The 16,706-nt window shown below is 40.5% G+C and overlaps 2 protein-coding genes across 4 annotated transcripts; one reads left to right on the top strand and one right to left on the bottom strand.

Annotated features, from left to right (window-relative positions):
* The first annotated feature begins 24 nt into the window (after window positions 1-24).
* On the top strand, window positions 25-12,434 carry LOC103870924 (rhamnogalacturonan I rhamnosyltransferase 1). Of its 2 annotated transcripts, XR_004457914.1 has the most exons (9): window positions 25-2,712; window positions 2,783-2,850; window positions 2,961-3,049; window positions 3,157-3,322; window positions 3,575-3,864; window positions 3,939-4,143; window positions 4,223-4,380; window positions 4,477-4,938; window positions 11,545-12,434. XR_004457914.1 is itself a non-coding variant. In XM_009149118.3 (8 exons), exons 1-8 carry the CDS (start codon window positions 2,406-2,408, stop codon window positions 4,736-4,738), a joined length of 1,545 nt encoding a protein of 514 aa, XP_009147366.1. In that variant the 5' UTR covers window positions 25-2,405; the 3' UTR covers window positions 4,739-4,960. The 2 variants fall into 2 exon arrangements, 1 of the variants encoding a protein (XP_009147366.1); XM_009149118.3 differs by lacking the exon at window positions 11,545-12,434 and having other exon boundaries at window positions 4,477-4,960.
* A 1,738-nt stretch (window positions 12,435-14,172) lies between these two features.
* LOC103870925 (UDP-arabinopyranose mutase 1) lies at window positions 14,173-16,324 on the bottom strand. Of its 2 annotated transcripts, XM_033290889.1 has the most exons (5): window positions 15,916-16,324; window positions 15,076-15,326; window positions 14,820-14,988; window positions 14,427-14,753; window positions 14,173-14,389 (listed from the first exon to the last, which is right to left on the bottom strand). In XM_033290889.1, exons 1-4 carry the CDS (start codon window positions 16,255-16,257, stop codon window positions 14,442-14,444), a joined length of 1,074 nt encoding a protein of 357 aa, XP_033146780.1. In that variant the 5' UTR covers window positions 16,258-16,324; the 3' UTR covers window positions 14,173-14,389; window positions 14,427-14,441. The 2 variants fall into 2 exon arrangements, with proteins under 2 accessions (XP_033146780.1, XP_009147367.1); XM_009149119.3 differs by having other exon boundaries at window positions 14,207-14,753.
* Between the last annotated feature and the right edge of the window lie 382 nt (window positions 16,325-16,706).

The following is a 16,706-nucleotide window of genomic DNA, read 5'->3' as shown; positions in this document are numbered from 1 at the left end:
GATACTTACGGGTTGTGTTTCTTTTGATGTTGTATACTTATGGTTGCAACAATCAATAATTGTATATCGTTATACGTCATATAATGAATGATAATAGAGAAAATGTGGTTATGTGTATATGTGTGTGGACCGTGACGTTTCTATAATTGTAGCTTGAGAAGATAGTAAAATACAAACGAAGCAAGCAACTCTCCTGGTCACGGGCATTTGTCCTTTAACTCTATTTTGATGAATTTTCTCAATTTTCATATTAACTATGTTAAGGTCTAATTTATATATCTATTATTTTTTCCACAGTAGAAAGTCTGGTGAAACGTATATTATAAAACATAGTTCACGTGAAGTAAAACTATTTGGAGTTTGCTGAAATTTACCCATAATCCATATATATGCATGAATGCAAGGATTCGGGTAAGAATTATCTAGTTGTAATTAGAATGAAAACTGATAGCTTATAGACTTATAGTGAGTGACAATGTAGGTTAGTATTTTTGCCACAAAATTTTTGTGGAACCTACGTTTTTGAGATTTGAAAACATTCAGAATTAATTAACTAAGAATATCAAAAGACAATCATAAATCTGAGCAAAAATATAAGCAAACTATATACTATGAGTATGATTTAAGTAACTTGGTGGTCGTCACTCATGAGAATAACGAATCAATATACAACAATTTATAGATTCTTAAGATTATCAAGAATAAATGAGCAAATATTATTTATCGTCTACGTACGTACATGTAGTTAAGTTAGGCATTAGAAGAAAAAAAAAGATAGGCATTCGAATACTTCAATCGTTTCATTAAGAAAAGACTTGTTGATCGATGTGGTTAATTTATGAAGAAAAAACTTGTTACTTAATAAATACTCCTACTACTAAAATAAGTACAAATCATGGATTTGGTGATTAGAATATAATTAACTAATTGATTTGAAGGTTGACTCTTTTCAACCAATACACGTACGTATCAGTGTATCAACCATGCAACGGTTTACCAAAAAAAAAAAAAAAACATGCAACGTACACGTAAAGTTGAATTCAGGTCATGAATGCCCTCATGAGACATGAAAAGGTTGAATTCAGGTCGCCCGCATGGTTTGAACTTGAAAATGACACTAGACTGGTTATTAAACATCTTTAAATCATATTTTCCGTCAATGTATTGTTAATTAATATTATGATTGCAACTGCAGCTCTTAAACTCCATTTATTTGTTTTGGCATATATTCATGCATAATACAACTGTTATAATGCTAACTACAATATAAAATTTTGAATTCTTTGTTCAGAAGTAAACAAAATATTTTTAGAAAGGAAATAAATATTGAGATGACACCCATGTTTATACTCCATTTGTTTCATAATAAGTGTCATTTAAACTTTTTTTTCTTGTTATACAAAAATATCAATTTACAATTCCAATGCAAATTATACTTATTTTCAGCTGAAAATTAACTATAAATTGCATTGATTTTATAAATAATTTTATTTATCTCAAATACTATTAGTCAGAGAAGTGTAATTAATAACAATTTACATTTATTTCAGCAACTTTTTTAATTTGTGCGAAAAATGTCATAGTGACTCTTATTCATAAACGCAAGGGAGTGTTATTTATTCGTATCATATAAAACATGAACGTATAAGACAAAGATTAAGTCAGTGAAGTATCTTATCGTTGATATATATAGATAATTTACTTACCATAATCTGTACAATTAGTTGGCTAAAAAGGAAACGAATGCAACTTGAAGATTTTTGTTTCCTTCATAGATTATATGATGAAGAAGCTATATGGTATTTAACAATGGCTTCAACTGTTAACACAGAACGGTCAGAAACAAACAAAAAGACTACCGACAAAATAAAAGATATCAAAAAGACAAATTATCTTTTGCTACATTCTTGTCTCAATCTCCCTCTTCTTTCCTCCCAATCTCTTTGACTAGCTTCGGTTCAGTTTCCGGTGATCACCAACCGGATCTGGTCCAAGAAAGAATCTCGTCGACAATATCAACAAGCATTCTCTCTCAACCAACTCTGTCTCCTCCTTTTGATTGCTGCTTTACTTACTTTTAGCTCCAACGATGGCCATTGCATTAGTTTCCGTGTAATTTGGAGAGTTTTCTCATAGAACTTGAGATCTGTTTTTGGTTGGTGAGATTGTTAATGCGTTGAGAATTGTCGGTTCATAAACTCATGAGATTATGAGAATGCGGTCGTGTTAATCCGGAAATTGTGGTTGACTTGAGTGAGAGAGATTCTTGATTTTTTCGAGGAGTAATAATAATAAATGTTTCCCCTGGTTTTGCGTGGTGATGATTACACTTACCTTGACTTAATGATCTGATTAGTCTTCTTATAGAGACTTAAAGCGTGGAATCTATTTGATGAGATTTAGAAATGTGTAAAGCGGAGAAGTGTCTATACCACAGGAAGCTCTTAGAGATGAAGGTTAAGTATCTAGGAGAAACCAAGATTGACAAGTTCAAGATCTCCTTGGTTTCCAGGTCTCGTATGAGCCTATGGATGATTCGGGTTATGACCATATTGCTGATATGGAGTTGTTTTGTTCATTTGGTTGCTTTGGGTGGGATGTGGGGACAAAGGTTGCTGAAAGGCTGGCCTTGTTGGCTCAGCCACCATGAGTTCCCAATGGCTGCACAAGAAATGGCTTCTCTTCCAATGAAAATAGCCCTCCCTCCTAAAAGTAAGCATGTTTTCTTTCTGGTTACTTATACCAATGTTTATACCTTTGTGTACTCTTTGTTTTCACTCAGGGATATATCAGAACAATGGTTATCTTATGGTTTCTTGCAATGGAGGACTCAACCAAATGCGAGCTGCGGTAAACATCAGAACTAATCTGTTTGCTTTGTCAAAGGATCCTTATCAAAAATGTCTTTACATTTCTTAATACGTAGATATGGCTTCTGAACTCTGCTTTCTTTTTTTTAGATATGTGATATGGTCACTATTGCAAGGTACATGAATGTCACACTCATTGTCCCAGAGCTTGACAAGGCCTCTTTTTGGAATGATCCAAGGTTATTATTATGACTATCCATCTCACTCAGAGCTTCTTTCTGAATTACTTATTTTTCATAATTGATAACCTCTCTTAAAGTTATTGATCGGATTCTCATGTTGACAGTGAATTCAAAGACATATTTGATGTGGATCACTTCATAACTTCTTTGAGAGATGAGGTTCGTATACTCAAAGAGGTTCCTCCAAGGCTTAGGAGAAGGGTCGAGCTCGGTGTGTACCACACCATGCCTCCTGTTAGCTGGTCTAACATGTCCTACTACCAAGACCAGGTTCTTTTCTCGGTCACATGTCCTATGAACTTTATATGATTAGTCTTCTACAGTGTTCAAAAAATCATTAGGCGGTAGTTAGGCGTCTTAGAGAGAATTACGGTCCAACGTGTTTGATTTTGACCGATTTTTTAAAAATTAAAACAAATGTTTCGTTCAAACCCGATTTGACCGGTTTTTAGAACACTTGTCTTCTATATACCCAAGTGGTTTCTTTCTCATAGCTTCTTGTACTTGATCCTTTGGAGACAGATTCTTCCCTTGGTGAAGAAGCACAAGGTCTTACAACTGAACAAAACAGATACTCGGCTTGCCAATAACGAACTTCCTGTCGAGGTTCAGAAGCTGAGATGTAGAGTAAATTTCAACGGGCTTAGGTTCACTCCAAAGATTGAGGAACTAGGTAGAAGAGTAGTCAAGATTCTGAGGGAGAAAGGTCCCTTTCTGGTTCTCCATCTCAGATACGAAATGGACATGTTGGCATTCTCTGGTTGCTCTCACGGTTGCAACCGCTACGAAGAGGAAGAACTCACAAGAATGAGGTTAGACAACATTTCTTCTTGTATTAAAAGTTCTTTATGATATTGATGTTTATCATTCATTTTTCATTGCATAGATATGCTTATCCATGGTGGAAAGAGAAAATAATAAACTCAGAGTTGAAGAGGAAAGAAGGTCTTTGCCCATTGACTCCTGAAGAAACAGCTCTGACACTATCGGCCTTAGGCATTGACCGTAATGTTCAAATTTACATAGCTGCCGGAGAGATATACGGTGGTAAAAGGAGGTTAAAGGCTTTAACAGACGTCTTTCCAAATGTGGTTAGTATAAAAAATGCCTGAAAGATTCACTCAATAGTGTCAGTAACTGATGATGATCTTCTTTGATATTGAAAACCAGGTCAGGAAAGAAACTCTGCTCGATTCGTCTGATTTGAGTTTTTGTAAGAACCGTTCTTCTCAAATGGCTGCTCTTGATTACCTGATCTCTCTAGAAAGTGATATATTCGTTCCTACTTATTATGGGAACATGGCCAAAGTCGTGGAAGGTCACCGCAGGTGAATCATTATCAATTTATCACTGTTGTAATCTAAAGAAAATATAATGTTTCTTTTATCAATGACTAATATATGCACTTAATTCCTCATCCTCAGGTTCTTGGGGTTCAAGAAAACGATTGAGCTAAAGAGGAAGTTCTTGGTTGATCTAATAGATGAATACTATGAAGGACTGTTGAGCTGGGAAGTGTTTTCGACCAGGGTGAAGGCCTCTCACGGTACAAGAATGGGAGGTCCCAAGAAGCGGCTTGTGATTCCGAGTAAACCTAAAGAAGAAGACTACTTCTATGCTAATCCATATGAATGTCTTCAGCTATTACGTGAGAGTAGTGGCAATTCACCAGAAGAAACAATGTGATCTGATCCACACCATTGTCGATGGAGATCATGGAGCCGGAGATCTTTGGATTGTATATCAATCTGGAAGATGGGGTTTAAAAGGGGACCAATCACCCCCCCAGTGAGACGTTATTTGAGGTTCTTTGGTCTACAGCGACTTTCTGAAGAGCTATCAATGTTTTGAGGGAAGTGTAAGAAAATAAATGCTTTACCCACAAGATAGAAGTCATCTTTTTTTTTTTTTTTTGTAACACAACTTTCATTAAACCTAAACTCCAAAAGTCAGGGGAGCCATTACAGAGGATTCATTCCAGAGAGCCTGCTTTGCCAGAGCATCAGCATCTCTATTCTTACAACGTTTGATCCAGCCAAAAGAAATAGATGTAAAGGCCTCTGATAAACAGAGTATATCAGCAACAATGCCATACAGTTCCGCCGTCGGGGGTCCTTTGTTGAGCGTTTTAACCAGCTTGAGGGAGTCTGACTCGCAGCATACATGAAGGATTCCCTTTTCAATGCAGCATATTAGAGCTTCTCGCAAGGCCAGTGCCTCAGCTATCAGTGGGGAATTCACAAAATGGCAATGAGCTAGGAACGAGCTTCTATTCCCATCCCTATCCATCACCCAGCCTAGTCCCGCTAGTTGTAGATCCTGGCGCCAAGCGGCATCAGATTGGATTCGGGTTGAGTTGTCGCTTCGGTTGAGAGTAGAGTGACTTGTTGGAGCGGGAGTTCCTTTGTTTTGGTCCCCTTGTGATGACCTCTGTCCTGTCAGCCATTCTCGAGCCGCTACTGTAGCCTTGGTGATGATTGCCTCCGGGGTTGTGTCCTTGTTGTTAAAGACATAATCATTCCTTGCCAGCCAAATAAACCAGAGTATCCAAGGGGCCAGTTGGCCTGATGTTATGCCTGTAGGTGGAAGGCAAGTCTCTTTGCAAAGCGTAGGCCAAGCACCAGCTAAATCTACCATTCCTCTAGTGTCAATGCAGTTTGAGAATGGGGCTAGCTTCCAAACCTTTTGTGCTATCCCGCAGTGAAGGAACAGATGATTGGTAGATTCTGGGGTGTTACATCTCTTACAGTTGAGAGCGCTAGTTATGTTGCGTATTGCCAAGCTTTCTCCTACAGGTAGGGCTCCACGGAAAATTTTCCATAGAAACAACTTGATCTTCGGGGCTGTATGCAGTTTCCAGACGCCAGAGTTCCAGTCAACCGTCACTGCAGGACGTTCCTCCTCCGGGTATGTTGATCTTTCTAGTGCCTTTCGGTATCCTGACTTGGTCGTGTACTCTCCTGATTCCGTGCCCAACCAGATGAGTTTGTCTGGGGCGCCGGTTCTGCTCGGTTTTATGCTTAGGATTCTGCTTTCTTCGTGCGGTACCAAGCTTCTTATAGCCTCTCTGTTCCAGTCGGACCCATCGGGTAAGAGAAGGCAGTCTACTGTGAGGTCCAATTGATTTGCCGGCGCTGGTCCCATGGGTCTAGCTTGCTCTGTGTAGCTTAGCCATGCATCACTCCAGATTTTTATTGACTTGCCATTGCCCACGGCCCATCCCGAGTTGTTGCAGATAAGGTCTCTGCCAATTAAAAGGCCCCGCCAGCCGTGGGACTCTACTGATTTGTGTGTGGCCTGCAGGAAAGAGGTTTCTGGGCAATATTTTCCCATCAGAACCCGACTCAAGAGGCATGAGGGGTTGTGGATTAATCTCCAGCTGAGCTTTGCTAAGAAAGCATCATTGAAGCTCTGGAAGTCCTTAAAGTTCAAGCCTCCGTTGACCTTTGGTTGGGTCATTTTATCCCAAGAGACCCAAGCCATTTTCCTATTTCCATCCTTATCCCCCCACCAAAAGCGTGTCAGCGCAGATTGAATCCGTTGGCATAGTGAGACGGGTAGCTTAAAACAGGTCATGGAGTAAGAAGGGATAGGGGTCAGCACACTGTGGAGCATGACCATCTTCCCGGCTGGTGAAAGATGCCTGTTCGACCATCCGCTCGCTTTGACTTGTATTCTGTCTACTATCGAGGAGAATAGATCCTTCTTCTTCCTTCCAAAATGTTCGGGTAGACCAAGATATTTTCCTAAACCCCCCACCTTTTGGATATTCAATATCGCTTTCATCTTTGTCTTCAGGGCGACAGGGGTCTTGCGGGAGAAGGTAACCGACGACTTTTCTGTATTTATGGACTGTCCGGATGCAGCTTCATATCGGTTCAGGATGGTTTTTAGTGCTGATGCGCTCTCCTCATTTGCTCTCGTGAAGAACATCGTATCGTCCGCGAAGAGGAGGTGGTTTACTTGTGGGCTTCCCCGAGCCACTCGAACCCCTGTCATTTCTCCACTTTCTTGTGCTCGGTTACACAACCCCGAGAGAACTTCCCCACATAAAATGAAGATATATGGTGAAAGGGGGTCTCCTTGGCGGATTCCCCTACTCGGTTTAACTCTTCCTCTAGGCGAGCCGTTAATGAGAAAGGCGTAGGTAACGGATGAGACACACTCCATAATCCACTTTACCCATGTCGGATGGAATCCCAATCTTTCAAGGACAAGTTGGATAAACTCCCATTCGAGCCTGTCATAAGCTTTGCTCATGTCCGTTTTAACGGCCATTGAGCAAATCTTCTCGGCTTTGGAGGTTTGGAGGTAGTGGAGAACTTCATGGGTGATCAACACATTGTCGGATATTGCTCTCCCGGGAACAAAGGCGGATTGAGTTTCTGAGATGATAGAGGAGAGGAGAGGTTGAAGTCGCTTTGTCAAGATCTTGGATATGATCTTGTAGTAGACATTGCACAAAGCTATCGGCCTATACCCCGCCACTGTTTGAGGGCTGTGAACTTTCGGGATTAAGCGAACAAAAGTTTCATTGATCTTCGCTGGGAGCTTTGCAGAGACAAAGAAGTCTTGTATCTCGTCTACAATATCTCGCCCAATCGTGTCCCAATTGGAGTGGAAAAAACCAGCCGAGAAGCCGTCCGGTCCCGGTGCTTTATCTGCGTGGATCGAAAATACTGCTGCTCTGATTTCTTCCGCATTCGGGATCTGTATCAATCTCTCATTTTCTTCGTCTGATACTTTTGGTTCTAGCGCCATATTCACGACTTCTTCTCGTTCTCCTTCTGAGCTTGTGAACAGATTATTGAAATACTGGACAATTACGCGCGCAATTTGATCTTCCTTGTACACTGGATTCCCAGCCATATCTTCAATAACCGTGAGGTCATTTGCTCGTTTCCTGTTTTTTGTTGTGGCGTGAAAGAAACCAGAGTTACGGTCTCCTAGCTGCAGCCACAACAGCCTACTCCTCTGTCTCCAATATGCCTCCTCTGCATTGTAGGCCGCTTTCAGCTCTTTGGAGATCTTGTTGATGAGTTCCGTATCATTTATAGGGCTTGTTTGTGCTTCTTCCAGTTCCTCCCGCTTGCTTTCGATCACCAGGCGGCTGTTGTTTTGCTTGGTTTTGTTCCATCTTGATATTGCTCCTCGCACCAAGCTAATCCTATCAGCCACTGGTTTTGCTCCCGCTTGTCGCCAAGTTTCACGTATCAGTTCTGTTACTTCGGGGTTATCCTTCAACCGCCTGTCATATCTAAAAATTCCCCGGCGCTTCTTCTTATACGGATCAAAAACGGAGATAAGTGGCTTATGATCCGATCCTTCGTATGCTAGATAGGTACATCTCGCTGTGGGGAATCTCTCTGCCCAGCTGGAGTTTGCCGCTGCTCGATCCAGTCTGCAGCGGACTAGGTCATCTCCTCTTTGCCCTCTCCAAGACAGTGGATCACCGGTGTGCTGCAAATCATACAAGTCACCTTCAGCAAAGAACGTTCGCAAGTCTGCAAAGGAGCCCTCCGGTCTTTCATTACCGCCCGTCTTTTCGTCATTGCTGAGGAGGTCGTTAAAGTCCCCGGTGATGAACCAGGGGGCGTCTCTTTCAACCGCTAGTATGACTAAATACTCCCATAGTTGCTTGCGTTGGCGCTTGTCTGTGTCACCATATACGAAGGATGCAAAGAACTTATTTCCTTCAACTTCTATCTCTGTATCAATCAGATTTGCATTGGCTTCTAAAACTTCAAGTTTTATTTCCTGTTTCCAAAACAATGCCAAACCCCCGGCTCCATGGCCCGTCGGGGGTACCAAGTCGTAGTATTCATAGCCTAGATGCTTGAGTTTATCTAATACAAACGCATTGGGGTTTTTTGTTTCCATGAGAAAAATAATGTCCGGGTAGATGCTCTTCCTGATCTCCCCTAGTCGTTGAACTGTCCAAGGATTCCCCAAACCTTGGCAGTTCCAGCTCGCTATTTTTAAGGACCGAGAGTTGACGGAGTTTGAAAATCCGTCTTCTTCTTCTTCCTTATCGCCGGGACCATGTTGCAGATGGGCTGGTCATCTGAGTTTTGGGCCGATCCCCTTCTGTCATTGCTATCTCGCGAGTTTGCAGGTGTATTCCTTGCCCCTTTGTTTCCCTTGACTGTTGTAGTTGCTTGTGGAAGTCTCCTACGGCACATAGGTGGTTTTAATTGTTGAACTTTCCTCTTCCTCGAACTTGAACCAGTTAAAAGTTTCGGGCTTGTTTGGGTTCTCTTTTTAGTTCCTGGCGGTCTTCCCGGTTTGCGCCGTTGCTCCGGTTGGTCGTTTTGGTTCACCTCTGATTCGTGTGGGGGAGAAGGTCCCAATCTCAGCAGGGCGGGAATCCTCTTTGGGCTTTCTGGCGTGGTCTGAGGCGTTACTTGCAGCGCAAGTTTTGATCTCACCATCTGCGCAGCAGTTTCCTCTATTTCTCCTAGTACTTCTGCTTGACGGTATCGTTCTCTGCGCGCTGCACTTTCCGTTGGATCGGCTACGGCGGTGTATTGGTTCATGACTCCACGCAGTTCTTCTATTGCCTCCTTTGGGAGTTCCTCATGAGGTATCTGTAGGGGAGTCCCCCTAGCAGAGTCTCGATGAGCTCCCTTTGATGCACTAGACTCCTCTCTGTCTATCCGAGAGTGTCCTTGTGGGGTTGTAAAACTTGGTTCTCTTATGTTCTGTTCCCTGCGCCATCCTGTTTTAGCCTGGGGGGATCGCTGCTGTTCCCTTTGATTGGTGTGGAAAGCTGAGCTGTTCGAGGATCTTCCGATATCCCCTTGTTTTCCTTCTGGTCTTCGTCTCCATTGGAGGTTCCTATCATCCGCTCTTCTTGTATTTGTGTCTCTATGGGACCTTGATTCCAAGTTTTTGTGGCCTCCATATTGTCTTTCACGCGCTAGATATGTCCTGGTTCTGTCGTATGGGCTTGGTCGCTCTGAGTCTCCCCGTCTGTGTGAGATTGATTTTCCATAGAAGGATTGTCTTTGGTCATTTTGGCCTATCGATAGCTCAGGTTGTTTGTTGCTCTTCCTACCCTCCTCTGGTGGCTCAGCTTGTTCCCTCTTTTCTGCTTTAGCCTTTAGACACTCTCTAGCTTCATGGTCAAGTCGTTTGCAGTAAGTGCAATGTTTATCCAGTCCTTCATACACTAAGGTTGCGATTACCTCATCCCCATTTGGGAACTCGACCACAGAGTTCATAATAAGGGGAAGCCTCCCATTAACTTGGACTCGCATTCTGGCAGTGAGTGATGTTATTTCAGCCTCTTCATAGATTCCTAGATCTTCTCCAATGCATTTTATAGTCGGTTCTGTCCAGAGGTGAACCGGGAGTCCCTGGACTTTGATCCAAAACGGGATGAGTGAAGGAAAATCCGGAGCCGTGGTGGGGTTCCATCGTTCCACAATCACCATCCACTTTGTGTATCGGTACGGTCGTTTTTCTAGTATCGAGAGGAGGTCTTCTTCCTTTTCAAATTGAAATTGGAACATTCCTTGGCCTAGATCTGATCCAACAGGGCGTGTCTCAGTTGCCCATTTCTCCGTGAAGAAAGGTAGCAGTGACCAGACCTTCTGGACTGATGCATTCGTGACTCTACCTATTAAGGTCAGTGAGTGTTTTTGGAGGAGATATGAGTTCGCGGGTTCCGGTACTCTAACCCGAGCTTTCCGCGGTGCTTGGTAAGGTTCAGAGATGGCCCCTTTTCCCTTCTCAGCTGCGGTGAGTCTTCTGACGTCCATGGTGAGGTTGTGTTGTTCCCTATTAGGTAGATTCCTTCGGAAAGTAGCCACTACGAAAGAGAGCTTATGTAGATGTCTCTACGTCGGAGGAGAGATTGATGTTGGGTCGAGAGGCTGAGAAAAAACGTAGAGTCCTTCGTTTTTCCTTAGGCGTCGTCTGTTTGGTTTCTTAGTGAGTTGTCGGAGAGCCTAGGTTCAGATTGGTCTTTGCTTCGTTGGGGTTAGGTTGTTGGTGCTTCCTTGCTTGCTTGTCGTCGTTCGTCATGGCGGTCCCGCCGACCCGGGTCGGGGGTGTGAACTCGGCGTTTTGGCCTTCACGCGGTGGTGGTGCGGTGGAGAGACCGGTGGATACTTCTCTAACGGGAAAGGATTTGAAAAGATTCTCTGATATTCCGCAGAAAGGTGATCGAAAGAGGAAAGGACCGCTGGTTAAAGCGGGGAATCTGTAGAAGTCAACTTTCTATGGACCTTTCTCGACAAACGTGTCTGGGAGCGAATTTTTCTTATATAATTTCAATAAACAATGTGATCTGATCCACACCATTGTCGATGGAGATCATGGAGCCGGAGATCTTTGGATTGTATATCAATCTGGAAGATGGGGTTTAAAAGGGGACCAATCACCCCCCCAGTGAGACGTTATTTGAGGTTCTTTGGTCTACAGCGACTTTCTGAAGAGCTATCAATGTTTTGAGGGAAGTATAAGAAAATAAATGCTTTACCCACAAGATAGAAGTCATCTCATTATGCATTTTACAAACAAATGTTACAGTTTCTATTCTAATATATGAGCCTTTTTTTAGCAACAAATGTTACAGTTTCTATTCTAGTATCATATGTAGAAGTCCTCTCATTATGCATTTTACAATCAAATGTTACAGTTTCTATTCTAATACATGAGCCTTCTAATATATGAGCCTAAACTCAGAGAATACATAGTTTGAAGCAAAAAAAAAAAAAAGGTAACAAAACATTAATTAAAAAAACATATATTTATATATATATATATAGGCCTGGTTAACGTTGTCTTCTCACATAATGAACTTCTAATTAAGTTTCTTAAACTACTTAAATGACCATCAATTATGGATTGGGCTCCTTTTCCTTCCTTTCATACGTGAAGAATAATCGCCTCTCATTAGATTATCGATCTCTTTTGCTGAATCTGTTGACGGTAAACCTTTTGTTGATCTTTTCTTTGTTCCAGACTCGATAGGTTTTGAACTTTTTAACTGCCAGAAAACATATATGATTATATATAAGGAAACATGCTTATATGAATCTTCCTCACTCATATTTGTATTTTTCACGACTATATTTTCACAATTAACAATAAGATACTGTAGCTATTGATTAATGTGTACCTTTCGTCCCATCAAGAGAGGTTCACTTCGGCTCACCATAAGACCATAATCTTCATATTTGGATCCACCTACATCTATGTTTCCACCTGTAAGTTCTCAAAGACTACAACATCAGCATCACATGGTTATGTACTCATATGTTTAGGTATACTGAGAAGACAAACACATGCATGATGTATTGTAGATATCAACGCGCGCACACACACACACACATAAATAGATGCTTACCATCGTCATAAGAAACAACGCACAAATATATATACAGAACACACATTATATAATACCTAGCTACATACATCATCTTCATCATAAGAAGGGACGCCACAAACACACTTAACATCTATATATACCAAGGGACCTAAAGATATATGTAGACACACATGAGGATCTTCTAATAAGAAGAGAAAAAAAACAGAGGAGAAAACTAAGAGTTTGTCATGTCCAGACCTTGAAGCGCATGATGAAGATTCATCATCATCATGAGGACGAGAAACCCTACAACGAGTGTGATTAACTTTGCGTTTGTGTTCTTCATGTCGTATGCCTTTGACGATATTAAGGAAGCTATTAGTATTTTAGTTGATGTGAGTGAAGCTCATTTATAAGAGTCATCTGTCTATACTATGTATAAAAAAATTTAAAACCGGAAAAGTGAAAGCTAGGGTTTTCCGACAATTCCATAGGCAAGACAAAAAGGCACACTCCTCATCGGTAATTGTTAATGCTAGTGTGAAATAAAATAAAATGTTCCAGCAGTAACATTTGAACGATTTATAGGTGAAACCATTTTTTTAATTATCAAAGTAAATAACTCAACAATTTTATTGCCATCTCTATCCAAATAAGCTGGTTTCACGATACTTTGGTAATTGAGTCTTGCGATTGCCTCACAGCTCTAGCACCAAACGATCATACAGTTCAGATTATATTATTTCATTCAGATAGGATACTAGCTATAATATACTCAACTTGTTGTGTACTTGCGTATCAACCTTTTCTTATGAAAATAACTTTTTATAGGAATGAAATATTGTAAATTTACGTAGATCAAACATCCCTATTTCCGAATGGGAAAATAGAAAATAAAGAACTTAAAATAGTATTTCAAGAAAGTCGGTACCGACATGGAGTATATAAACTGAAAGGACAAAAATATTCTTGAAGAAATCAAGGAGACATGGCATGGAGAAGTTTTCATGAAGTAACAAGGTAGTTTAAGTTAATACTCTCTCCATTTAGTTTAGACTAAAAGCACTAATATTAAGAAAGTTGATACTTTAAGAAAAATAATATTTAATTAATTAGTTCAACCAATTATAAAAAATTGATATTATTTGATTGCTTATACTATCCAGTAAAAGTTATCTAGATATTTAGAAACTACTTACATTTTGAAACAAAAGAATTTTCCTTAAACTATTTAAATAAGAAACTGAGAGAATAAGAAACATTTGCTTATTGCTTGGGGTTTCTGAATGAAGTATCCCCTTTTATAATTCCCAAAGATCTTTTTTAACCATGGATTTGCTAAAAATGCTTTTGTGTACTATACTTAGCTAAATTTGAGCCAAAAAGTCTACTATATAAGTTTTTATGTTTACGAAGAATTTGATACTATGTTCTTTTTGAGACACGAGGGCGGGTCCTCCGATTCAATCCTTGTGGCTTTGTCGTATGTCGTATGTGCCGATGCCACTTTATAAGAAAAACATGTTAAATTTTTTGGGTTTTACTTGAAAAATTGGTGTAAAAGATTCATAAATATTTTAGAAAAAGAATTACTAGATGAGAAATTCAATATCCGGGCTTATGGTACCTAGTGGGGCATTCAAATACTTATGAGGCCCATTATTATTAGCACTTTGCTAAACCTATGGAGAGACATTGCTCCTCAGCAACAGCTCAATTCAACTAATATCACTCCTCAGCAACAGCTCAATTCAACTAATATCAAACATAATTTAAGCCTTGGTTTGGTAGCAATTCCATATTCAAACTTTCTTGTCAACAAATCAGGAAGCAGACTGTAACACCAAAGACTTATGGAGTACTATATGATTTTATTATTGAAACAAAGACAAAAAGCTCAGAGGATAGATTGTCTCGGATCTTAAATAGAGCTACACCATCATCACTATTTTAAATAAACTCCGGCGAATTAACTGAAGAATCGCCGGAAAATGAGATTAAACAAAACAGAGAAGGAAGGGAGGAAGATAGATGATGATAGGTTTGAGCTAAAAACCCAAAACTGCGGTGTGCTCAAGCTTTAGTGGCCGGGTTAAGCTCATCCCAAGCTTCAATCCAAGTGACCATAGCATCAGCAAGCTTGTCAAAGTAAGGATCAATGGGGCTAAGCTTCTCCTTCACCAACTTGGACAGCTCCAAGTAGCATTGTTGAACCGTCACAGCTTCTTTCGAGAGCTTTGCGCTCTGGAAGAAAGGGATGATGTCCTCCTGCCAGAAGATTCCTTTGTACTCTTTCTTCAGGTTCACAAACGGGTTGCTTGCCTTGCTGTGGTAGATGTAGGGAAGACCCGTCTTCACTCCCAATCCCAAATGGTCACAGATCACCTGCAAAAATACAGACCCATAAGAAACCGCTTAAACTATGTAGGAGAGTAGGGAAGTAATAAGTACCTTGACACACCAACCAGCCCACATATCGTCGTAACGACCAATAGGCTGACCATCACCCATGAGACCAAAGTACATAGCAGGGCCAATGAGATCACGGTCAAAGGCCAAGTTCATGCCACACATTGGGAAAAGTGTTCCCTTTGGGATGGTCATGACTGCATCCACATACCTTCACAGTAATGCCATGTAAGCATTGTTAGGTAATTAAAAAATCGAAAAAATGTAGAAAAAGAAAAAATGTTAAAAGTAGTAGTACCGTGTGTTCCTTTCCTTAGGCTTGACGAGTTGAGTTGGGGCGTCGTAATCAGGGATGTTGAGCCAGAGACCGTGGGACACAGCAGTGGAAACGCCCTCACGGAGACTGAAAGGGTATCCACGGACGAAGTCAGCACCTTCACGATAGGGATCGTACAATGTGTTGAAGAAAAACGGAGAGGATGGGCAGAGAAGGTTCTTGATGTGTTGCTCAAGTGCGTTCACTGCTTTTCCAGATGGATCCTTTGCAACCTATATAACACATGACAACAAACACAATAATATGTAATTAAAAAATAAAATTAAAAGATTATTCAAATGCAGCTAAAGCTAGAAGAAGAAAAAAAAAACATGAGGAACAACACGTCACACGTGATCAAACCAACACATTATGACAGCAACATCAATGCTACACTCATGTCGTAACTGAAAAAAAATCAATTCTTGGACACAAGCCCCACGATTCCTTAAAGTGTTTAGGACAACGACATGCAAGATTCTTATGAACTTAAACTGTTACGACATTAGAATCACCAAAACATAAGAGATCATGATCACTGAGTTAGACTATACAATTCCAGTTCAGAAAAAAAAATAGATCGAGAACAATCAAAGCATATGAATGTATAGATCTATGTCAAAATTCAAAATTTTGAGATCTGTTAAATGTACCGACACTGAAACCAGATCTCGCATAGACACAACACAATCCTTAAGACATAACCTGAGAGCAGATCTACAGATTCAGACAAAACAGAACGACCAAAAAAAAAGGAGTATTTTTTTTTTGACAGCACCAAAAGAAAAAAGGAGAAAACTTTGAGAATTGTGGGAAACTTACGAAACAATCGTCGTCAATAGTGAAGATGTACTTCTTCTTAGACACCATGTAACCGAAGCAGCGACAAGCAGAGTCCTTGAAGGAAATGCAGGAAGCTTTGGGACCGAGGATACGGTTGATGTCGTTCCTGTTGTAGAGCTCGTAATCGAACCCTTCGGGAACAGCAATGGTCTTGGAAGGATCTCCGTCCTGGACGATGATCAGATGGTAAGGCTGGAGAAATGGCCTCCACATCTCGAGGAAGTCGAGGTTGCGGATCGTCGGGATCACGATGTCGAGTTCATCTTTCAACAAGGCCGTGTGGTTCAGCGGGATTCCAACGGTATTCGCCGGTTCAACCATGATTGAGAATTGGACAAGGAGAAGAAGAGAGAGGCGTTGTTTGAAACTGAGATGAACTTGAAGAAGAGCGTCGTTGTTAAGTTTTATAACAGATCCGGCACGTGCGATGTATTTGCGTGACGTGTGTGAAGGTTAACACGTGGTCGATAAAGACTCGTTCTAACAGGTCAAAAGAATTTTACCCTTGTTTTGGTGAGGAACTGAAGACTTTTCTATTTTGTCTCTTAATTGTCCGTATTCTATGGGGAATTAATTTGTCTTTATTCGTTTATAAATTCGCATTATAAAAGTAATTGATTTCCAAAAATAGAATCTTATTATTTATCAGTTGTTGAATCAATTTGTATAAACTTACACATACATTTCTTAATTTTATTAATTTTTTATTAGAGCTGTAGTTTGAAGTTCGAGTCAATTGATTTACCTTTCACCGGTAATACTTGTAGAAA

This window comes from Brassica rapa, chromosome A05 (assembly GCF_000309985.2).
Source record: "Brassica rapa cultivar Chiifu-401-42 chromosome A05, CAAS_Brap_v3.01, whole genome shotgun sequence".
Lineage (NCBI taxonomy): Eukaryota > Viridiplantae > Streptophyta > Magnoliopsida > Brassicales > Brassicaceae > Brassica > Brassica rapa.
This window is presented reverse-complemented; position numbering and strand designations above follow the sequence as displayed.

Excerpts from the sequence above, each read along its gene's own strand:
- LOC103870924 (XM_009149118.3), top strand. The coding sequence starts at position 2,406 with ATGTGTAAAGCGGAGAAGTGTCTATACCACAGGAAGCTCTTAGAGATG. Across the intron at positions 3,050-3,156 it reads TCTTTTTGGAATGATCCAAG|TGAATTCAAAGACATATTTG; the intron begins GTTATTATTATG and ends TCATGTTGACAG. Across the intron at positions 4,144-4,222 it reads CAGACGTCTTTCCAAATGTG|GTCAGGAAAGAAACTCTGCT; the intron begins GTTAGTATAAAA and ends ATTGAAAACCAG.
- LOC103870925 (XM_033290889.1), bottom strand. The coding sequence starts at position 16,257 with ATGGTTGAACCGGCGAATACCGTTGGAATCCCGCTGAACCACACGGCC. Across the intron at positions 14,989-15,075 it reads CCTAAGGAAAGGAACACACG|GTATGTGGATGCAGTCATGA; the intron begins GTACTACTACTT and ends ATTACTGTGAAG. Across the intron at positions 14,754-14,819 it reads GGGCTGGTTGGTGTGTCAAG|GTGATCTGTGACCATTTGGG; the intron begins GTACTTATTACT and ends GTATTTTTGCAG.